At 44.8% G+C, this 17,191-nt stretch overlaps 1 protein-coding gene across 1 annotated transcript in view; it reads right to left on the reverse strand.

Moving 5' to 3' along the window:
* Positions 1-13,539, reverse strand: part of LOC146185065 (disintegrin and metalloproteinase domain-containing protein 10-like) — a 33,215-nt gene extending 19,676 nt beyond the window's left edge. Inside the window, exons 1-7 of the mRNA XM_084605868.1 lie at positions 13,530-13,539; positions 8,712-8,865; positions 7,082-7,203; positions 5,820-6,082; positions 4,908-5,141; positions 4,159-4,357; positions 1,430-1,614 (exon numbers count right to left, since the gene is read on the reverse strand). Of these exons, the coding sequence (XP_084461994.1) occupies positions 1,430-1,614; positions 4,159-4,357; positions 4,908-5,141; positions 5,820-6,082; positions 7,082-7,203; positions 8,712-8,865; positions 13,530-13,539 (1,167 nt within the window). The remainder of the gene's footprint in view (positions 1-1,429; positions 1,615-4,158; positions 4,358-4,907; positions 5,142-5,819; positions 6,083-7,081; positions 7,204-8,711; positions 8,866-13,529) is intronic.
* Positions 13,540-17,191: the final 3,652 nt, after the last annotated feature.

Genomic DNA, 17,191 nt, shown 5'->3' on the forward strand with positions numbered 1-17,191 from the left:
CAAGTTGTCGGTGTTGGGTCCGCTTACCTGTTTACCTTCTCACTTCATTGTTTCACTTCTACGTTGACGACTTGCCGCTCTTGATTGTCCTTATGACTGTGCCTTGTTTTTACATGTTACGTTTTGTAAAATACCTCCCTACTGTAATGCCTTCTGGGCGCAATGTAGGTACATGAATAAATGAATAGATGTAAGCGCCAGCTAATACGCAATGATGCTGGGGAAACTTAAGTAGAGATAAGAGCAGAGTAAAACGCCCATTTTTGTAATCCGGCGTAATCACTAGACGTGCAATCAAATTATTCGGACAGTCATCTGCAATTACGCAGCTCGTGACCAGATTGGGTTTTCTCAGGCAGAGAAAAAAAAATGCAAATTTTACGTTGGTAGTCGAGAAAGCGATAAAAAAGAATAAAACGTCTGCGCGCTGCCTTCGTTGGTACTGCGCACCACAGTATAAAGGTTATGGGCTTGGATTAATGTAAGGATTTTTCTTATTGCACTTATCGTTATGCGTTTCAGCTTTAGAAAAGTTCAGGGGGGTTTACTTTTAGTGTTCACATGCGAAAATTAATAAATAATTATTTTATTTATTTATTTATTTATTTGTTTATTTATTTATTTATTTATTTATTTATTTATTTATTTATTTATTTATTTATTTATTTATTTATTTATTTATTTATTTATTTATTTATTTATTTATTTATTTATTATAAACATGAAATGCTTGGAGCGTATTATTACGTTAGGGAAACATTGTTTCAGCAGCCGGCTGCGCTTGGGGGAAAAGCTCACATTGTGGTCTCCCGGCTCTAAAGTAATGAAATGGCTTTATTGCTTGCGTCTAATTAGCTGTCGCTTTGCTTTCTACCTTAGGTACAGGTGCGGCCGATATGTTTACGCCGCTCACTTCCGCGTTTGAAATGCTCTCACGAGTCCAGTGGACAAGATATAGAGCTATCGTGAGTTCAACGCGAGCGAACTACCAGCAAGTACGTACCAATCTATGTATAAACTACTCTCCTATTTAAGAGATCGATCGCCGAAGTGTTCTCCATGTTATACTGGTCGGGTGTGTACAACATAAGTTTCCATGTTTTGTATAGACCAACACCGTGTTTACGAACAGAGGGGCGATCGCGGACGCCGCGCCAAATGGGGGTGACAGAACGCTTATAGCTTCTATTGGAATACAAGGAAGTGAAAGTTTTCAAAGCAGCGTTCTAATTTCAGAGAGTGTCTGCGAAATTGTCCTTTGTTGAAGAGCAGCCATGAACACCCTAGAACAAACCGGGAAGTATGAAACGTCATTTAGAAGACAGTGTGTTTTTAAAACAGCGTGGAACTTACAGGGGTACGAGTATGGAGCACGACCCATAGAAACATTCGGAATCGAAACTTTCCCCCTTTTTTTTACGTAATGTACCTCGGCGCCGAAGTTGTGGCCAAGCTCATGACAGAAGACCATCTCGGAGATTGCAGCCGCTACGAACGAGTTGTAGTTGATGAAGGTGAGCACGCCAACGTTAGTGCTGAGCGTGAGCACCTGGGTGCTGCCTCCCACGGACACTGCGGTAGGCCTCGCCTTCTCGCACACGCCGCCCTGGTTCTCTGCAGCAAGGTTGAGGGGAGAAGAACTGACGATTAAATGAACATGCATGTTGATCTACTAAATGAACACCGCGGACAATTTTGATGTTGGCCTGTACCGATCGATCTCGCGATGAAGCGTTATAATTAGGTAAAGGTTCCCCTCTCGCTGAAAATGGAGCGTCTGTTAGTTTGAAGAAGACAAAATATTAAATACAGGTGCATCCATTATGCGGGGTGATTGTTTAGTAACTATAGTCTGCGGTGCGTCGAAATACCGCGACTCAGACGCTATACTTCGATTCACCTCAAAATTGGGATGACGCAGTCCTTTCGAGTTGAAGACATGTGGGGGCAAAATTTTAAATGTAATTTTTCACAACAATAATTTTTTTTTTGATGCCGAGAAGAAATCAGAACCTCCGGAAAGAGCTATTACATCAATTTCGGAGTTGATGTCACTGTGCCTTTAAAGTAGTATAGTCCTGGAAATGAAGCGTTGCGATGAATACTGAGCAAATGCGGCTGACTGGTGGCCTAATAAGAAAGAATAAAAAATATTGATTTTTTGCAGTTTTTGATTTTGAAGCGTGTGGCTATTTAAAAAAAAAAAGTATATTTCTATTTCTTGACATTCCATCTCAGTTTTGTGCTTCGCTTGTGTTGGTTGCTTGACTCAAGTGCCTCACCATCTCTCCTATTGCAAAAGCGGAGAGGATGAAATAAAATAGAATTAACCTAAATCACAATTACATTAATGGTGTTCATGAAGACGATAATGAACGTTTTTTTGCTATCCAGTTAAAGTTCTTATAGCTGGCTATCGACGAAAAAAAAACAACTTCAAGTTATAAGCTAATTGCATGAGATTCACTTTGTATTTACTCGGTATTTACGCGGTATTTACTCGCGTGGCACTAGTTCGCACGATGTCCGGCCTGGTAGCCAATTTGCCAATAGGCATCGTCATTTCTGCACTCTTAAACTGGGATGTAAGACAAAATAGTGACCGGTGGAGGTTACTGTGTGACGTATAGTAGTTAGTGCAAACTACTAAGCACTTTTGAACTTTCTCAAATGTTAACCCGTCGGGTGAGCACGAAGAGCTGAAGGGACACATAAGCTTCGCATTAAATGAAGCGCGATAGCGCCTTTAACACCTCCTTTTCATTCCGCGAATTAAAAAAAAATATATTCCTGTTAATATAACGACAGCACATATCTGAAACACATTTTAGCAAGTCAAACGCACCAAAACGCTTTAATTAGGTACCCCTGTAACACGCTTGGTACCAACGACCCTGCGCGGCCTACAATAACGAAAAAAAAAAAAAAAAAAACCCTCCGTGGCCTATGCGTTGCGTGTCCGCCTGTCATGCAGAGGGTCTCGTTCGAACCCCAATAGCGATATATTTTATTGGATTGCGTATTCATTCCGACGCATCTCTGTGTTATACGGCTCTAGGTTCGGAATTAGGGCGACGGAATTTCGGCTGAACGAGCCCAATACGCCAGCTCCTAAAATGGGTTCGTTGCTGAAATGTACAAATGCCTGCATAATTGACAAGATTTATTTAGTTACTCATTTCAGGGTAGTGCCTTAAATAGTGCGTTCGAGTATAAATACCTTGGTGTCATTTTCACGCATAACTTATCACGGACTAATCACATTGATTACATCTGTACATCTGTACCAAAGCAGTTAAAATGTTAGGTTTCCTGCTGAGTACATCAACTAATTCCCCTGTTGACATAAATCTACTAATTCGTCCAGTTTTAGACTATGCTTCTATAGTTTCGAATCCATATACACAATCGCAGATTAATAAGTTGGAGACTGTCCAAATGGAATCAGTGCGTTTTATTTTTCGCCGTTATGACCGCTCTTTCTCACCCTCTTCGGCACTTCCCCTCCCTGAAACTAACAACGCTTTCTGCATGTCGCCGCATCGAATCGCTAAAATTCGTGCATTGCTTAATCAATTCTTCAGCCACGCTCTCGTCCAATCACTGTACTTTTGCTCCAGAAACATCAACATTGAAGTCATCACGAACTTAACTTGAAGCCTTTTTACGCACGTACTAACACGTTCAAAATCATTTTTCCACGCACCATTGGATCGTGGAATGCATTACCTGGGAACATTTGCTTCTTGGATCTCGACAGTTTTGTAGCAGCCATTAAAGACCATAAGCATATGTATACATGCCTGTAACCTTCCATTGATCATGTACTCCGCCTGTGTTCATACTTTTGTTGTTCACTGCGCATTGTAACCTGTATTTATCTTAGTACTGTATTGATCACTTCACAATATGTTTCATGCATCTATGTCTTAATCACCCACTCCTGCTATAGCGTTCCAATGCGCTACAGTGTACAAAATAAATAAATAAATAAATAAATAAATAAATAAATAAATAAATAAATAAATAAATAAATAAATAAATAAATAAATAAATAAATAAATAAATAAATAAATAAATAAATAAATAAATAATCATTAGGTAATTGCGTAGTGCTCTTGTTATACCCATGCCCGCGTATGATGAGTCCGCGCTCACTCTCAGCGTTGGCAACCCAGGCGAGGCCGAGCAGGCCGCCAAAGAAGTCCCGGTACGTCCAGGTGTAGGACAGGCAGAACTCGTCGTGGTTGGAGAGAGACGTCAGGTGCAGTAAGTAGGCAATGTCGGCGGCTGACGTACAGAACGGATTGCTGGCAGCAGCGGCGGCACTGACGGAACAGCTCTGCGAGTCGTTGATCTGCGTGCCGAATAGGTAGTGCATTTTCTCCCGTCTAGAAACCCCCTACGTGAAACGTCCACTTAGTTCTGGGCTGACACCGGGAATCACAAGTACTACTTTGTCAGTGTGTGCTGTGAGAGCCGACTCAGAGCACTCATCCGGTCAGCAATTTATGGTCGTTCTTTTGCCCACCAAATCTTAGCCTTGCTTCCCAAAATGGCGGTTTTCCTATTTCTGCGTCCTAGGCAGCAGCTGCCAATGGTAGAGAGGTAAAATAACGAATATAGAATACAATCGATGCGAAACAGGACCTTTTGACTGCAAGTAGACACAACTCAAGCCGGCTGTCGCTTGATTTCGGCGACAAGAAACGCTTGTTGGAGGCTGAAAGTCCAATCTGCACGCGTTACAGAGACTCGCCGCCAGTATGGATGCTCCAAGCCGTCTCCTTAGAGTCTGAGCAAGCCAAGGTGCCGGTAGCAGCGCACGCCATACAAAAATCAGGTTCATATACGACTCGGTAAACGATGCTGTGAACGTACTACTACGCCTTTGTAACGGGACAGACCTTGATCCTATGTACGGTGAAGCTCACGTCCTCGACGCCGCCGAAGTTGGTGGCCCGAAAGACCTCCGAAGCACGCGCCACATGCTGCGCCACGAGCGCCGTGACGCGCTCCCGTGCGCGCCCAGCTTCGCCGCGGGCTTCGTCCAAGAAGTGCGCGTGTAAAAGGTGATCCACGGTAATCTCAAGGTTGCACACGCGTCGGGGCCGCTCCAGTAGCCCGCGGCCCGTGGCGTTCTGGGGATTTGATTCGGACCAGTCTTGAGCCCACAAGAGGCGACGTCCACCGGCCGTCGCCCTGGGACGCACCTGCGCGATCGCGGCCTGCATATCGGTCGTCGTCACGTTGTCCAGAGAAGGCCTGTTATACTCTATACAGGAATGCTACAAATCTCAAAGAAAGGCATACGTTGCCAATCGTTCCTGCGCTTCAGTTTTCCCAATATACACTCCAGAAGTACTCAGTCCTAAAGAGTCAAATTGAAAATGCTGAAATGTTCATAAAGGCATTATATGAGGAACACACGGCAGTGAAAAAAAAAAATATGCCGATATTGAACCCTGTTTTTTTCTTTTTTTACAAATACTGAAGTACAGCTTGGTGGAAGTCTATTGTCTATGTGAAATAGGCTTGCACCTATCATTTCTTTCTAACACAGAACACAAATAAGCAGGTAATTTAATAAAAATAGTCAGTGCTATAGAAACGAGGATCAAAGTAGACATTGCGCTTGAAATGTTTATAGGTTGGTGTTTATGGTGATGTTGATTACTACGTGCCTCGCGTGGACGACGCTTCCATAAACAGCCACTCTGCTGAAGACCTGGGTTCTTATGAGAGTACCAATGACCAAACTACGCAAATCCGATCTCTAGGTTGTAAACGAAGGCGTGACAGCCTCCAAAAGCTCTCACGGGGCGCATCGCCATGCCATCTAGCGCCGCGTCCATCCAACTTCTGGCGCTGCCGGTGAGTCCGCAAAGGCCGTTTCCTCCTTCGGCCCCGTGCGGAAGTTGCACGTCGTCCTGCGCGTACACCAGCGAATGGAATGGCGGCGTTCTTCGGCCACCGAACAGCTTGCTGGACCGCTCCACGTAGAAGTTTCCGCGAATGGACCGTATCGAGCCTTCAAACACGCCTCCGTGCAGAGCACCGAACACGCGGCTGGAAGGATCATCTGTAACGAAGATAGAAAGTTAGCTTTCAGTTTTATATATTTTATATAGCGAAACCAACGGGCTTTCGTGGCACGCTGCTTGCAAAATGTAGCTTGCATATTTAGCGCCGCATTCTATTGTCAGTTTTCAACAAAGAAATATTTTCTGAAACTATCGCTCTGTGATCATGGCATAGTGAGCCGCGTAGTCATGGAACCAAATGAATTGTTGAGGCTGCAGGAGTATCTGCACACTTTATAATAAAAAGAGGCAGATGGAGTTCACTATTCATAAACGTTTCTTCCGCAATAACCAGACCACTCCCGAAACTCAACTGCATGCATCCCCTTTGAAATGCATGCCCCCTTTCAAGAAACATGTGTCAGCATCGAACTTGTTTAGAGGTGCTGCCACATAATTTACCTCGCAATGTAGTTTTTCTTGCTGCTGCCGCTTTTCATTTTCTTTTTCAGGTCATGGATCGGCGGTTCCAGGCTCAGAAGTTCATACCTCAAGAAGCATTCTTTCACTCCTTGCCCTGCCTCTTTCTTCTCCCTCCTCCTTCCCTCCCCGGCTTTTCTTCTTCGATGATCGCGATGCCCAGACGAAGACAAGCTTCCTTGTAGAAATATTGGTTCGGCTGGCGAACTGAGGCTCCATCTCAAAACTTGTTCAGGGCCCGTATTCTGAGTTTGCGTCGTTATCGAAGTGTCACCATCTCACGTCACCTCGAGTCATCTGATTGGTCGAAACGCCGGAACCGGGTGTTGCCACTGCGGAACCGGAAGAGGTGGCAGCATCATGTTCCGGCGTTTCCACCAATCAGATGACTCGAGGTCGGGGAGATAGCGACACTTTCGATAACGACGCATACTCGGAATACGGGCCCAGTTCTCTCTTAACTACACGTTGCTGCCTTGCACCACGCCACTAGGCTCTGCTTAGCAAAACATTATGTGCACGAAAACACACTGCGAAATACTAATGTCGCCAGAACGACGGACAGGAAGAATACTGACCTGCCAGCTGGCCGCTGTAGATGTGGCTGACGTCTGGTTCGAGCCTGCCCAGCGTTTCGGTTTCCAGCGTGAAGTTCTCGTGGAAGACGGACGCGTCTGGCCTCAGTTTCAGTAAGAAATTCCTGCAGAACGACATTGTATCGTTCGAGTGTTGCTAAGGCAAAAATGACCACGCTCCTTCAAAGCATGCACCTTACGTATGTCAGGGAAGGCGTGGAAAGGCCGATCACCCGATGTCTCATAACAATATAGCCGCCAGCTTCGGCGAACTTCCTCTGTACTTACCCATTTTCGCCTTGCCTTGCTTAAAGCAGTTCTCAAAACGGCCCATGCAACTGGCTCCGTCTCTTAGATCTATCATATCTTGTTTCTCTACTTAGAAAGTGTTAAATCATTTACGAGCGTATACTGCTTATATGACCGCAGCTTTGGAAATATTTCGCGGCTCCAGTTTTAGCTGTACCTGATGTTACCTTAACTGAGGATTAAATAGTCGGAGACTGTCTATTAAGGACAAATAATGATAACATAGAGAATACAAAGACGTAAATATTGTACAAGTATAGAAAGCGAAACTGGTGTTATTTTTTTCCTCTTTAGAAATGGCACATGCCCTCTGTGAGAAATAGCCCAAGGTTTGATGCAGACGCAAATCTCTGACATCAGCTCCTCGCTTTTTTTTTTCTTTTCTTTGAGAATGAGTCGAGTATGAGTGCAATTGTTCTGGTGCTGGCGGTGGGGCATGACGAGAGGAGCGTCGCGGCCTAAACGGTAATATTATAGCGCGTTTCAGACACGCAACTCTAGATTCAGCGCTCTTTTTGAATGTAAGTGACAGCGAAACAATATGTTTTTGCAGCGCGTCATCGTACTATAAAGAGAGTGTGGCAAGCCGAAACATATGCGCGAAAGTGAGCGGTTAGAGAAAGACCTTCGTCATGCCTTTCGAACAAGTTTCAGTTTTGGTTTGGTTTGTGGGGTTTAACGTCCCAAAGCAACTCAGGCTATGAGAGACGCTGTAGTATAGAGGACTCTGGTAATTTCGACCACCTGGGGTTCTTTAGTAGCCTGACAACAATCTCCGACGGGATTTATTGAAACGCCAGTGCAGCAGCCCATATGTAAAGAAAAATATAAGTTGCCCCAGCAGACAAGGCTCAGGAAAGAAGCCAATAGTGTTTGAAGCCGAGGGAGTTATAATTTAAGAAAATTTTCGGACGGGGTTGAGGCAAAGCCAGAGAAGGGAACTGAATAGTATAATGTTAAGTATCGGAGATGATTTTACAAAAGCAGAAGAAAAAACCTTATCAACACCTCCGCATTTCGTCCTGTCCTCGAGGAAACAAAACCAACAGGCCCTTATGCCTAACCGGTTTTTGAAGACACCCGACGTCTCTTTATAGCATATCTTGACGTGTAATTAGTCCCTTATTTCCAGAATAAGCGGTCATGGGTAGGTCATCGATGAACGCATTCGTCACCAGTGATGATACTCGGCTCATTTCATTGGACCGTTCACACCAACATTACAGCACCAACGCTGCTCGCATATTCTGTCATGGCGGCTACTTCTGGACGCTCATTTCGCATGCCCTTCTGAAGCGCTGATCGCTCGTTGCGGATGACATGCCTGTCGAAAGCCCAGAAGCGCAAGAATACGGGTCCCAGAGGCTGCCGACGCCGCTGCTGCAGGGAGCGCCGGAGGCGCACATGGTCCCTGCGTACGCGTTGCGGCTCGTACCACAGCGGCTCGAAGTGGGCCACCCACTGGTTCAGTCGGCGAGCTGCAAACGAAAGTTCGGCGTTTTAGCCACCTCAATCCGGCAATCAATGTGGCCTAGGCCTGTCATCTGCTAGGCATGCTGGCTATTAGCCTCAGTGGGTCGCGCGGCCGTCCCAGTTTGAACCTCGGACAAAGGTGAAATCTTTAATTAGAACTGCATACCAGAATTCGTTTGTAGGTGCACTACTGCTTAGTTCAATTACTTCAGCTAAAGTAAATTATGCGACTGCCATCCTCGGAAGCACGAAGACCGCGAAAAGAAGACACGGTGCACAACATCCACGTTAGGTCCAATTTCACCGTTGCCACGTGCCTTGCTGGGGTCAGTAACTTTCGTGTTATTTTACCAATAGCCAGGCTTCCCGTTTTGATTCCGTGCACGAGTCTGTTACGTGGAGTCCGTGTATCGGAACTGTGGCTCAACATAGAACAAAATGGAGGACAAGAAGTAGAAAAGCTCCAGAGCTGTTCCTACCTTCTGTCGCAGTGGTAGCGATAAGGACGACTAAGCAAGTCGTGGCTGGTACACCTGACTCCATCGCACACTTCTTCCTCTTTGGCTTCTGGCTTTCTCTTAGAAATGGCGCGAGCTCATGCGAATGTCTCAGCTTATTGGAGTCCTTCTTTTCTTGGCCGCTTGGAACATGGCACATACCCACATGAGAGAATTGGCCAAAGTGTACTGGAATATACAAGGTCATTTCCACAGGCGATTACAGCAAAAATATTAGCGCCAAGTGGGAATTTGGGAAAATGTACTGATTAGAATCTACAGAAGGAGTTAAGAGTAAAATAACAAGAGACAACATTTTGGTGAAAAAAGATCTCGAATCTCGAAGAAATTAAGAGAGTTTACGATTTGACCTACCAGTTGCAATTAAGTACTCAATAAATCCCACACATTGAACCCCGTGCAAATACTTTGTCGGTCGATGCCAAACGATAATACCCAAATGATATCAAACAAAACCAAACGAAACCGAACGATAGTAACATTGCTAGAGACAAGGGGAGGCCTATCCTGGAGAGAGAGACCTCCACTTCCGCGAACTTCCGCAGGAAAGGATCAACGGGTGAAGAAAAGGAAATCGCTATGGCACGCTGAAATGTATATATCTTACGATTGAAGCTATTTAAGACTGAATGAAATGAAGAAGGCGTAGTAAAACAAAGAAAGTGAAACAAAGAATTGATTTTACTTTGTAGGTGAATATGGGTGGATAAATGAAAAGTTTTACAGGCAATGGGGTCTTTTTGCCGCTTCTTGGGCGACACAGGACTTGACTCGCGATTGTGATGCAAGTTACATCGCCCGTGTATTTCTTTAAACACTTCTCAGCACATCGTCACCCAACATGGTCCTCTTTCTTCTTCCCCTCCCCCAGTGCGGAGTAGCAGACCAGAGATTCAACTTTCCGGCCGACACCTCAGCCTTAGCAATAAATTCATCTTTCTATTGTAATATACTACGCACGCACGGCAGACAATAGAGAAATACTTGGTACTGTAAAGATGAACGTTTTCGCAGAGCTTTTCGCAGAGCCTTCCTTGCTGTGGAAGCACCGGACATCATTGTAACTTGCAGCATTGATAACGGTAGAAAGCACCAAGAAACCCTTTCAGCGTCAAGTGATATTTAGTGCAAGTTTTAGGACATTATTTCCACCAAGATTTAGTGCATCGCGAAAGCGAAAGGATATGCTGGCTGCTCATCAGACTCGATTAGAGGCAAACACAGATTGCTGCTGCCGAAAACACCCAGGCGGAACAGCGGGAACGGCGCTGTGAAGCTTTGAAAGTCACCAAAATAGCAAAAAAAGGAGTCACAGATTTCGAGCTTGAACCGTAATTTAGAGAGTGGGAAGAAGGTACAAGCTAAGAAAGAAACAAAAAGAAAGAAAGAAGCGGCTCTAGTTCCTCCTCATTTTTTACGCGTTTTTCTTTTTGTCACTGTTGAAGCTTTTAAGTAGACTCTTGCGCGCACTGTGCATGCATTTTGGAGAAAGGTTTTGCTGCGGCTGGAACAGCCTTTTTCTCTCCTAACATATTGCCTGACAAACACGTCACCATTGGAATTTTTGTCGACTCGTGTAGCTTTGCTTGAACACACTGTGGATTGCTTGGGGCTGAGCAGCGCGCAGCTTCATAAGTCGGAACGTCATACCTTAAATCGAAGCGTACCAGTGAAACCCATAGTCTCGTAAAATGAATACATAAACAAGTGATGAAGTTAACCTTCCGGACATGGACTTTAGTGGCGCGTAGAATAAGAGCGAGGAAAGTCTGAGTGTCTTCGCAGCCTTCTTCGTGCGTAGAAGCAAAGCGCCCATCGCAGAATTCATCAGCATCCCCATCAACAGCCTGTCTGCACCCAATACATGGCGAATACCTCTCCCTTGTGCCTTCAATTAATCCTATGCCAGCCGTATATCTACATAATCTTCGCAAACTTTCTAGTCTGATCCACCCACCTAACTTTCTGCCGCCCACTGCTAGCTTGTCTTCTCTTGGAATCTAGTCAGCCACCCTGAGCTACCATCGGTTATCTTGCTCTCGTATTACATGCACTGTCAATGCTGATAAGCGGTTCTTTCGTCTAGGGTGTCATTAACACGAGTTCCCTCAATCACTCTCTATCTCCTATATTAATTAAAATGTATGTCTCTCTCGCTCTCTCTCTCTTCAAGACTCACCCTGCACGTGCCCCGCCGGGGTGGTGCAGTGGTAAGACGCCCGACTACTGTGCCGGAGTACCCGGTTGATTGATTGATTGATTGATTTATAGGAAGGGAAAGGCGCGGTAACTGTCTTGCCTGTTTTCTGTAGACACCTCAACTGCGCCGTAAGGCAAGGAAGGAAGGTGGAAGGAAAGTGGAAAGAGAGAAAGAGGAGCCATAGTGGAGGGCTACGGAGTAATTTCGACCACCTGGGGATCTTTAACGTGCGCTGACATCGCACAACACACGGACGCCTCTTCGTTTCGCCTCCATTGAAACGCAGCCGCCGAGGTCGGGTTCGAACCCGACCGCGGCGGCTGCGTTTCGATGGAGGCGAAACGAAGAGCCGTCCGTGTGCTGTGCGATGTCAGCGCACGTTAAAGATCCCCAGGTGGTCGAAATTACTCCGTAGCCCTCCACTATGGCTCCTCTTTCTCTCTTTCCACTTCATCTCCCACCTTTCTCCCTTCCCTTACGGCGCGGTTGAGGTGTCCACGGAGACAAGTGTGACAGATACCGCGCATTTCCTTTCCTGTGAACCAATTTAATTTATTTATAGTTACACCTGTCATAGCTCCCTGCGTTGTCCTCAATTAAAGTTTCAACTGTTTTCGTCAGTCTTCATGTTTCTGCTCCAGGCATCAGTGTGTACCTGTAAGGTACAGCTGTTACGTACTTTCCCCTTGAGAGGATACCAGTAGCTTGCCATTCATGATCTGAGACTAGTTGCCAAATGCGCTCCAACCCAATCTTATTATTCTATTTATTTCTCTTTCGTGCTTCGGATCTGCAGCCACTACCTGCCGTACGTAAATTACCCTTACCACTGCGAGCGCCTCGCTACGTATCATAAAATGCTGTTCGCTTGCGATGCTTTTGAACATAATTTTATTCTTCTCGATATCAATTTTTAGGCCCGCCATCTCTCTTTCCATGTCTAGATAATTAAGTTTCTTTAGCAAGCCGTCCCCTGAATTCTCTGTCGTCAGCGAATCGCATCTCACCATTGAATCGCGGATCTCCGTGTTTCTTTGCTTAACATAATCTCTTATGTTGATTTTATTACTTTCGTTATGAAGAACTACGGTGGCCACGCAACCACTGTAAATACCTTACAGTACATTCGGGTATGGCTCATATCGTATATACCCTGATTTTTCCATGTTTGAAGATGACTGCTGAGGTTTCGACTCTGCCAGATGCTTTCTCGTAACCTATGAAAACATTAAAGGGATTTGTTATATTCTGAACATTTTTCTACTACCTGTGGTTGATAGCTTTGATATGATTTATTGTCAAGTACCCTTCACGTAAAGCTACCTGGTTGTTTGGTATAGACTGGTTGATAGAAGTATAAAATTGTTCTTATTTTATTAGCGATTGTCTTTGTAAATCTCTTGTACGTAACGGATAATAAGCTGATCTGCCAGTGAGTTTTTACGTCTTTGACATCCCCTTGCTTATGGAATAAGATAACGTTGGCGTACTTCCTAGAATTCGGTACTCTCGAGGACAGGCGGTATTTACGTATACAGGGTGGCTTGCTTTTCTAGCACGACCTCTCCACCATCCTTCAACATATCTGCAGTTGCCTGATCCTCCTCAGCTACTTTACCCCTTTTCATTGCTTATAATCTTAGTTCTTCGTTATCGGCGGAACGTCTGATTCTTCTGCATTACTGGCACGCTCATTATCTTGCAGGTTGCTGCGGCTACTGTATAGTTTATTATTAAAGCCTGTGACCACTTTGACTATCTTGTTATATTGATAATTATATTGTCCACTTTGTCTCTTAGCGCGCACGTTGATTTTTTTCTATGTCTAATTTTCTCTCGACCGCTTTTAGACTACGGTCGTTTTTTATAGCAGGCTCAGTTTTCTTCATATAAAATTTGTGTGTCAGATACTTTTGCACTACTGATTAGCTTTGCTAGCTCGGTCACTTACATTCTGTCATGGGGTTTGAAGCTTTCATTCTTTTCCGTTTCTTAACGATATCGTCTTCAGCGGCGACCTGTCTGACTACCCTAACACCTATTTATACTGCGCACTCAGTAATGATATCTCTAAAATTATCGTTCATAGCTACTACACTAAGGTCGTCGTCGTGTGTTAAAGCCGAATATCTATTCTTCAGCGAGATTCTGAATTTCTTTATTTTCCTTTCTTCTGCCAATTTGTTTATAAGCTTCTTTCTTCTTAGTTTCTTCTGTTCAATCGTCAAATGCACAATCTAGGCCACTGCATTGCACCTTTCCTACGTGCTCCACGTCCTGTGCAATGCTAAGCTAAGAACACAATATGGAATGTATGCCCCATTTGGACTTTACTTTTTCATGTCGTTTTCCTGTTCTTCCGTTTGCTGAAGAAGGTATTCAAGATTCGTAAATTATTTGTCTGCGAACTTTGCTATTAACTCCCCTATTATTTTTAGAGCCCATAGTCACCTTGCCCACCTTGGCATTGAAGTCTCCTTCCCCTTCTCCAGTGCAGAGTAGCAGGCCAGATTTGAATTATTCGGGCCAACCTCTCTGCCTTTTCCTTTCAATAAATCCATCTATCTATCTATTGGCATTGAAGTCGCCCATCAGCAATATACGGTGTCTTTACTTTCCCTATTGCTGACTCTACGTACGTATTCGTAGAAGCTTTCGGCTATCTGTTAATCATAACTAGACGTAGGTGTCTACCCCTGCGCAGCATTCAATTTATACCTATTATTAACGCTAATTACAACATCTGCCGCTCTCGTTATTGGTATAGAACTCGCCTATTTCACGAGCGATATGCGTATTAACCAGGAAACTTTCTCTCTCAGCTAAACCATGATAGCACATTGCGTGTCCGCTCTTTATTGCAGTGTATACTTCATTCGCTCTCTTAATCTCACTAAGCCCTATGATAACCCATTTAATGCCCGCTAGTTGATCGAACTGCGCTGCCTCACTAGATAATGTTCTGACTTTAAACGGCGTCAGGTTCAGTTTCCAATGGCGGCCTGTCCGAAGCCAGATATTCTTACCACCCTCCGCTGAGGTCTAACCGCCGCTATGGAAATCTGCTGCGCATCCGCTAGGGACGGAGGGCCAGTGGTTAATTGACGTAGAAGATTGTGGCGAATTACCAGGATAGCCAAATCCTGCCCTGGATGAGTGCATTTCCGGCGACAGTCACTGTAAGGCCGCGGTGGTCATTTCACGTTTAGGCACGAGAAAGCGGAGCAAACGTAAAGGCCGAGAGGTTTCCAAAATGAAGCGTGGCCAATTACGCGCGCTCGAGCTCCGCACCTCTTTACAGTGGAAACCGGGAGGATTTTTCTGGGAAGGGGGAGAAAGTACAGCCACCAACGTACAAATCCACCGGGTCCTCCTCTCATCTTGTCCTTGAGGGGGCCGCGTGTTCGGACCACGGCTTCCGGAATATTCTAGCTTTGCCAGTGCTCCGGTTTTCATGTTTTCTCTTAGCGCCCATTCCCCATCCAGAAAAAAATCATTCACGTTTATCTGAGAGCGCAGCGCTCTTCGACTGCTGGTTCTAGGCGAGACTCCATCAGCGGATTCTAGAAGGCCGCGTATTTAGAAGGAAGTCGTGACGAAAGAGCTATGAGCTCGAGTGTCAGTTAATTTGCCAACCAGCCAGCAGATTGAGCAAATGTCTTTTATAGAAGTGTAGTAGCTATCTATATTTCGTGTATACCTTTCGTATTTTCTGTTATTCTTTATAAAGTTATTTCCTCTTTGCTCCAAGTTCGTCGTCCTTCGTATCTCTGTGTGCCAACTACAAGTCGCCCGCCAAATCGACGGAAACCTCGGAGAGGTACAGAAGAAGAGAAGAAAGAAGAGCAGATCTAACCTTGATCTCAGTGTCATCAAAGAGCTGTGAGGCTTGCGGTGAAATTGAAAATATTGATCACTTCCTTCTCGCTTGCCGAAGGTTTTCACATCAGAGGAGGGTGCATTTAGAAACTCCATTTGCACGCTTGGGATTTACGTTGTCGATCTCGCTTCTACTCTCCTTCGGTGCGAGTGCGAAAGGATTTGCGTTGCCTCGAATTTGTCAGTACTTACATAACTACATCACAGCTACGGACAGATTCCCTTGCTAATTGCATTCCAAATTTACAAAACTCCAAATTTTTGCTTCATGTTTTTCATTCAATAACTTTTGTGATCTTAAATCTTATGTTTTTGTTTAGTTGTCAATTACTTTAATGCACTAATTCAGTTTGTGTAGGACATTTGGCAGTCCACACTGAACCCTGGCCAATCCCTCTTCGTGGGTATGTGCCAAATATCAAGGAAGAAGAAGACAACAACAACAACGACTGGGATCAGATCAGGCCGTACACCAGACCTGGTTATATGATTCCATTAACCCGCGGTTCTTTCTCTATCCGGTTGAGAATTAATTTCAGTGTTTCATCTCTTCGCTTCCTTCTCTATTCCCTAAGAATAATTTATTTTCGAGATGTAATTATACATCTAACAAAGTCTCTGCACCCCAATTCTTGGTTGATCCCCTGGTGTGGGTATGTGCCACCTTTAAGGGACAACAACAACAACGACTGATTCCATCGATTCGCGGATTGTTTCCTTACCGGGTGGAGGATCGCCCGGCACTGGGATTCGAACACCTAGGCAAACTATGGTTATAGTTATTGCTTATGGAATACTGAAGTAATCGCGTGATTTAAGAGGTAAAATCAGGACCAGACAGGGTTCATAAGTATAAAAGTGAGCTCCGCGTATCTCCTGTGCACCTCCATCGGTCATCGCTGTTATAGCAGGCACAACCTGACATCAATGCGGCTGTACGCAATCAGTTCGTTTTGCTACCGTCGTCACATTTATGGCCATAGTGTCGTTTGTCTTTACTTAGTTCGTTATAATGAAAAATAAGCGTTGTCCGGATTCTGTAACATTTCTTTTCCTTACCATTTCTTTTGGCCTTGTGACATCGGTCGCTCCTTCCCGGTGACGTAGGCCTCGGCCGGAGGACAGAACGAAGCATTGCGCAACAGGCATGTCTCATGTCCCAAGGCTGAATTTTCGTCTTTAGGGATGCAGTAGCGAAGAGGTTTATAATTTGGGTAACTTGTAGCTTATTAGCCTTCATGAATATCGCGTCATACAGTGGCTCTCTTTTGTTTAATTTCATGTCCATAAATATGTGATTGATTCCATGACACCGGGCCCATTAGAGTATACAAAAGCAACAAATATGCCTGTTCATAAGCTTAGCTCTAAGTTTTCAATCTTAAAGGCAAACCGACTGCCCACATTGGTTTTCCCGAAAATACGAAATCGCGCATACACGATGATGATTACGTTCGATGTCTGCTTCGTCACTGTGCCTAATATTTCGTGTGCTCGCATGGTGAGCGCTATCGACTACCGCCATTGGCTTCCAAGCAAGCCAGTTATTTCTTAGTGTACCGTGCATTAGCAATGTCCGAACGCGAGTTGACATTTTTCACTGCTTGCTTTGCGAGCGCCGCCTGCCACGCTGAGTGTTCGGTGAAGAAGACGCTGCACGCGTCAACTATTCTGGCACGCCTTGCGTAACGGCCAGTTTGTAGCTAGAACCGCCGTTTCATTTCCTCGCCTTCA

This window comes from Amblyomma maculatum, chromosome 6, assembly GCF_055883805.1.
Source record: "Amblyomma maculatum isolate TAMU_Amacu chromosome 6, ASM5588380v1, whole genome shotgun sequence".
In the NCBI taxonomy this organism is placed as follows: Eukaryota; Metazoa; Arthropoda; class Arachnida; order Ixodida; family Ixodidae; genus Amblyomma; species Amblyomma maculatum.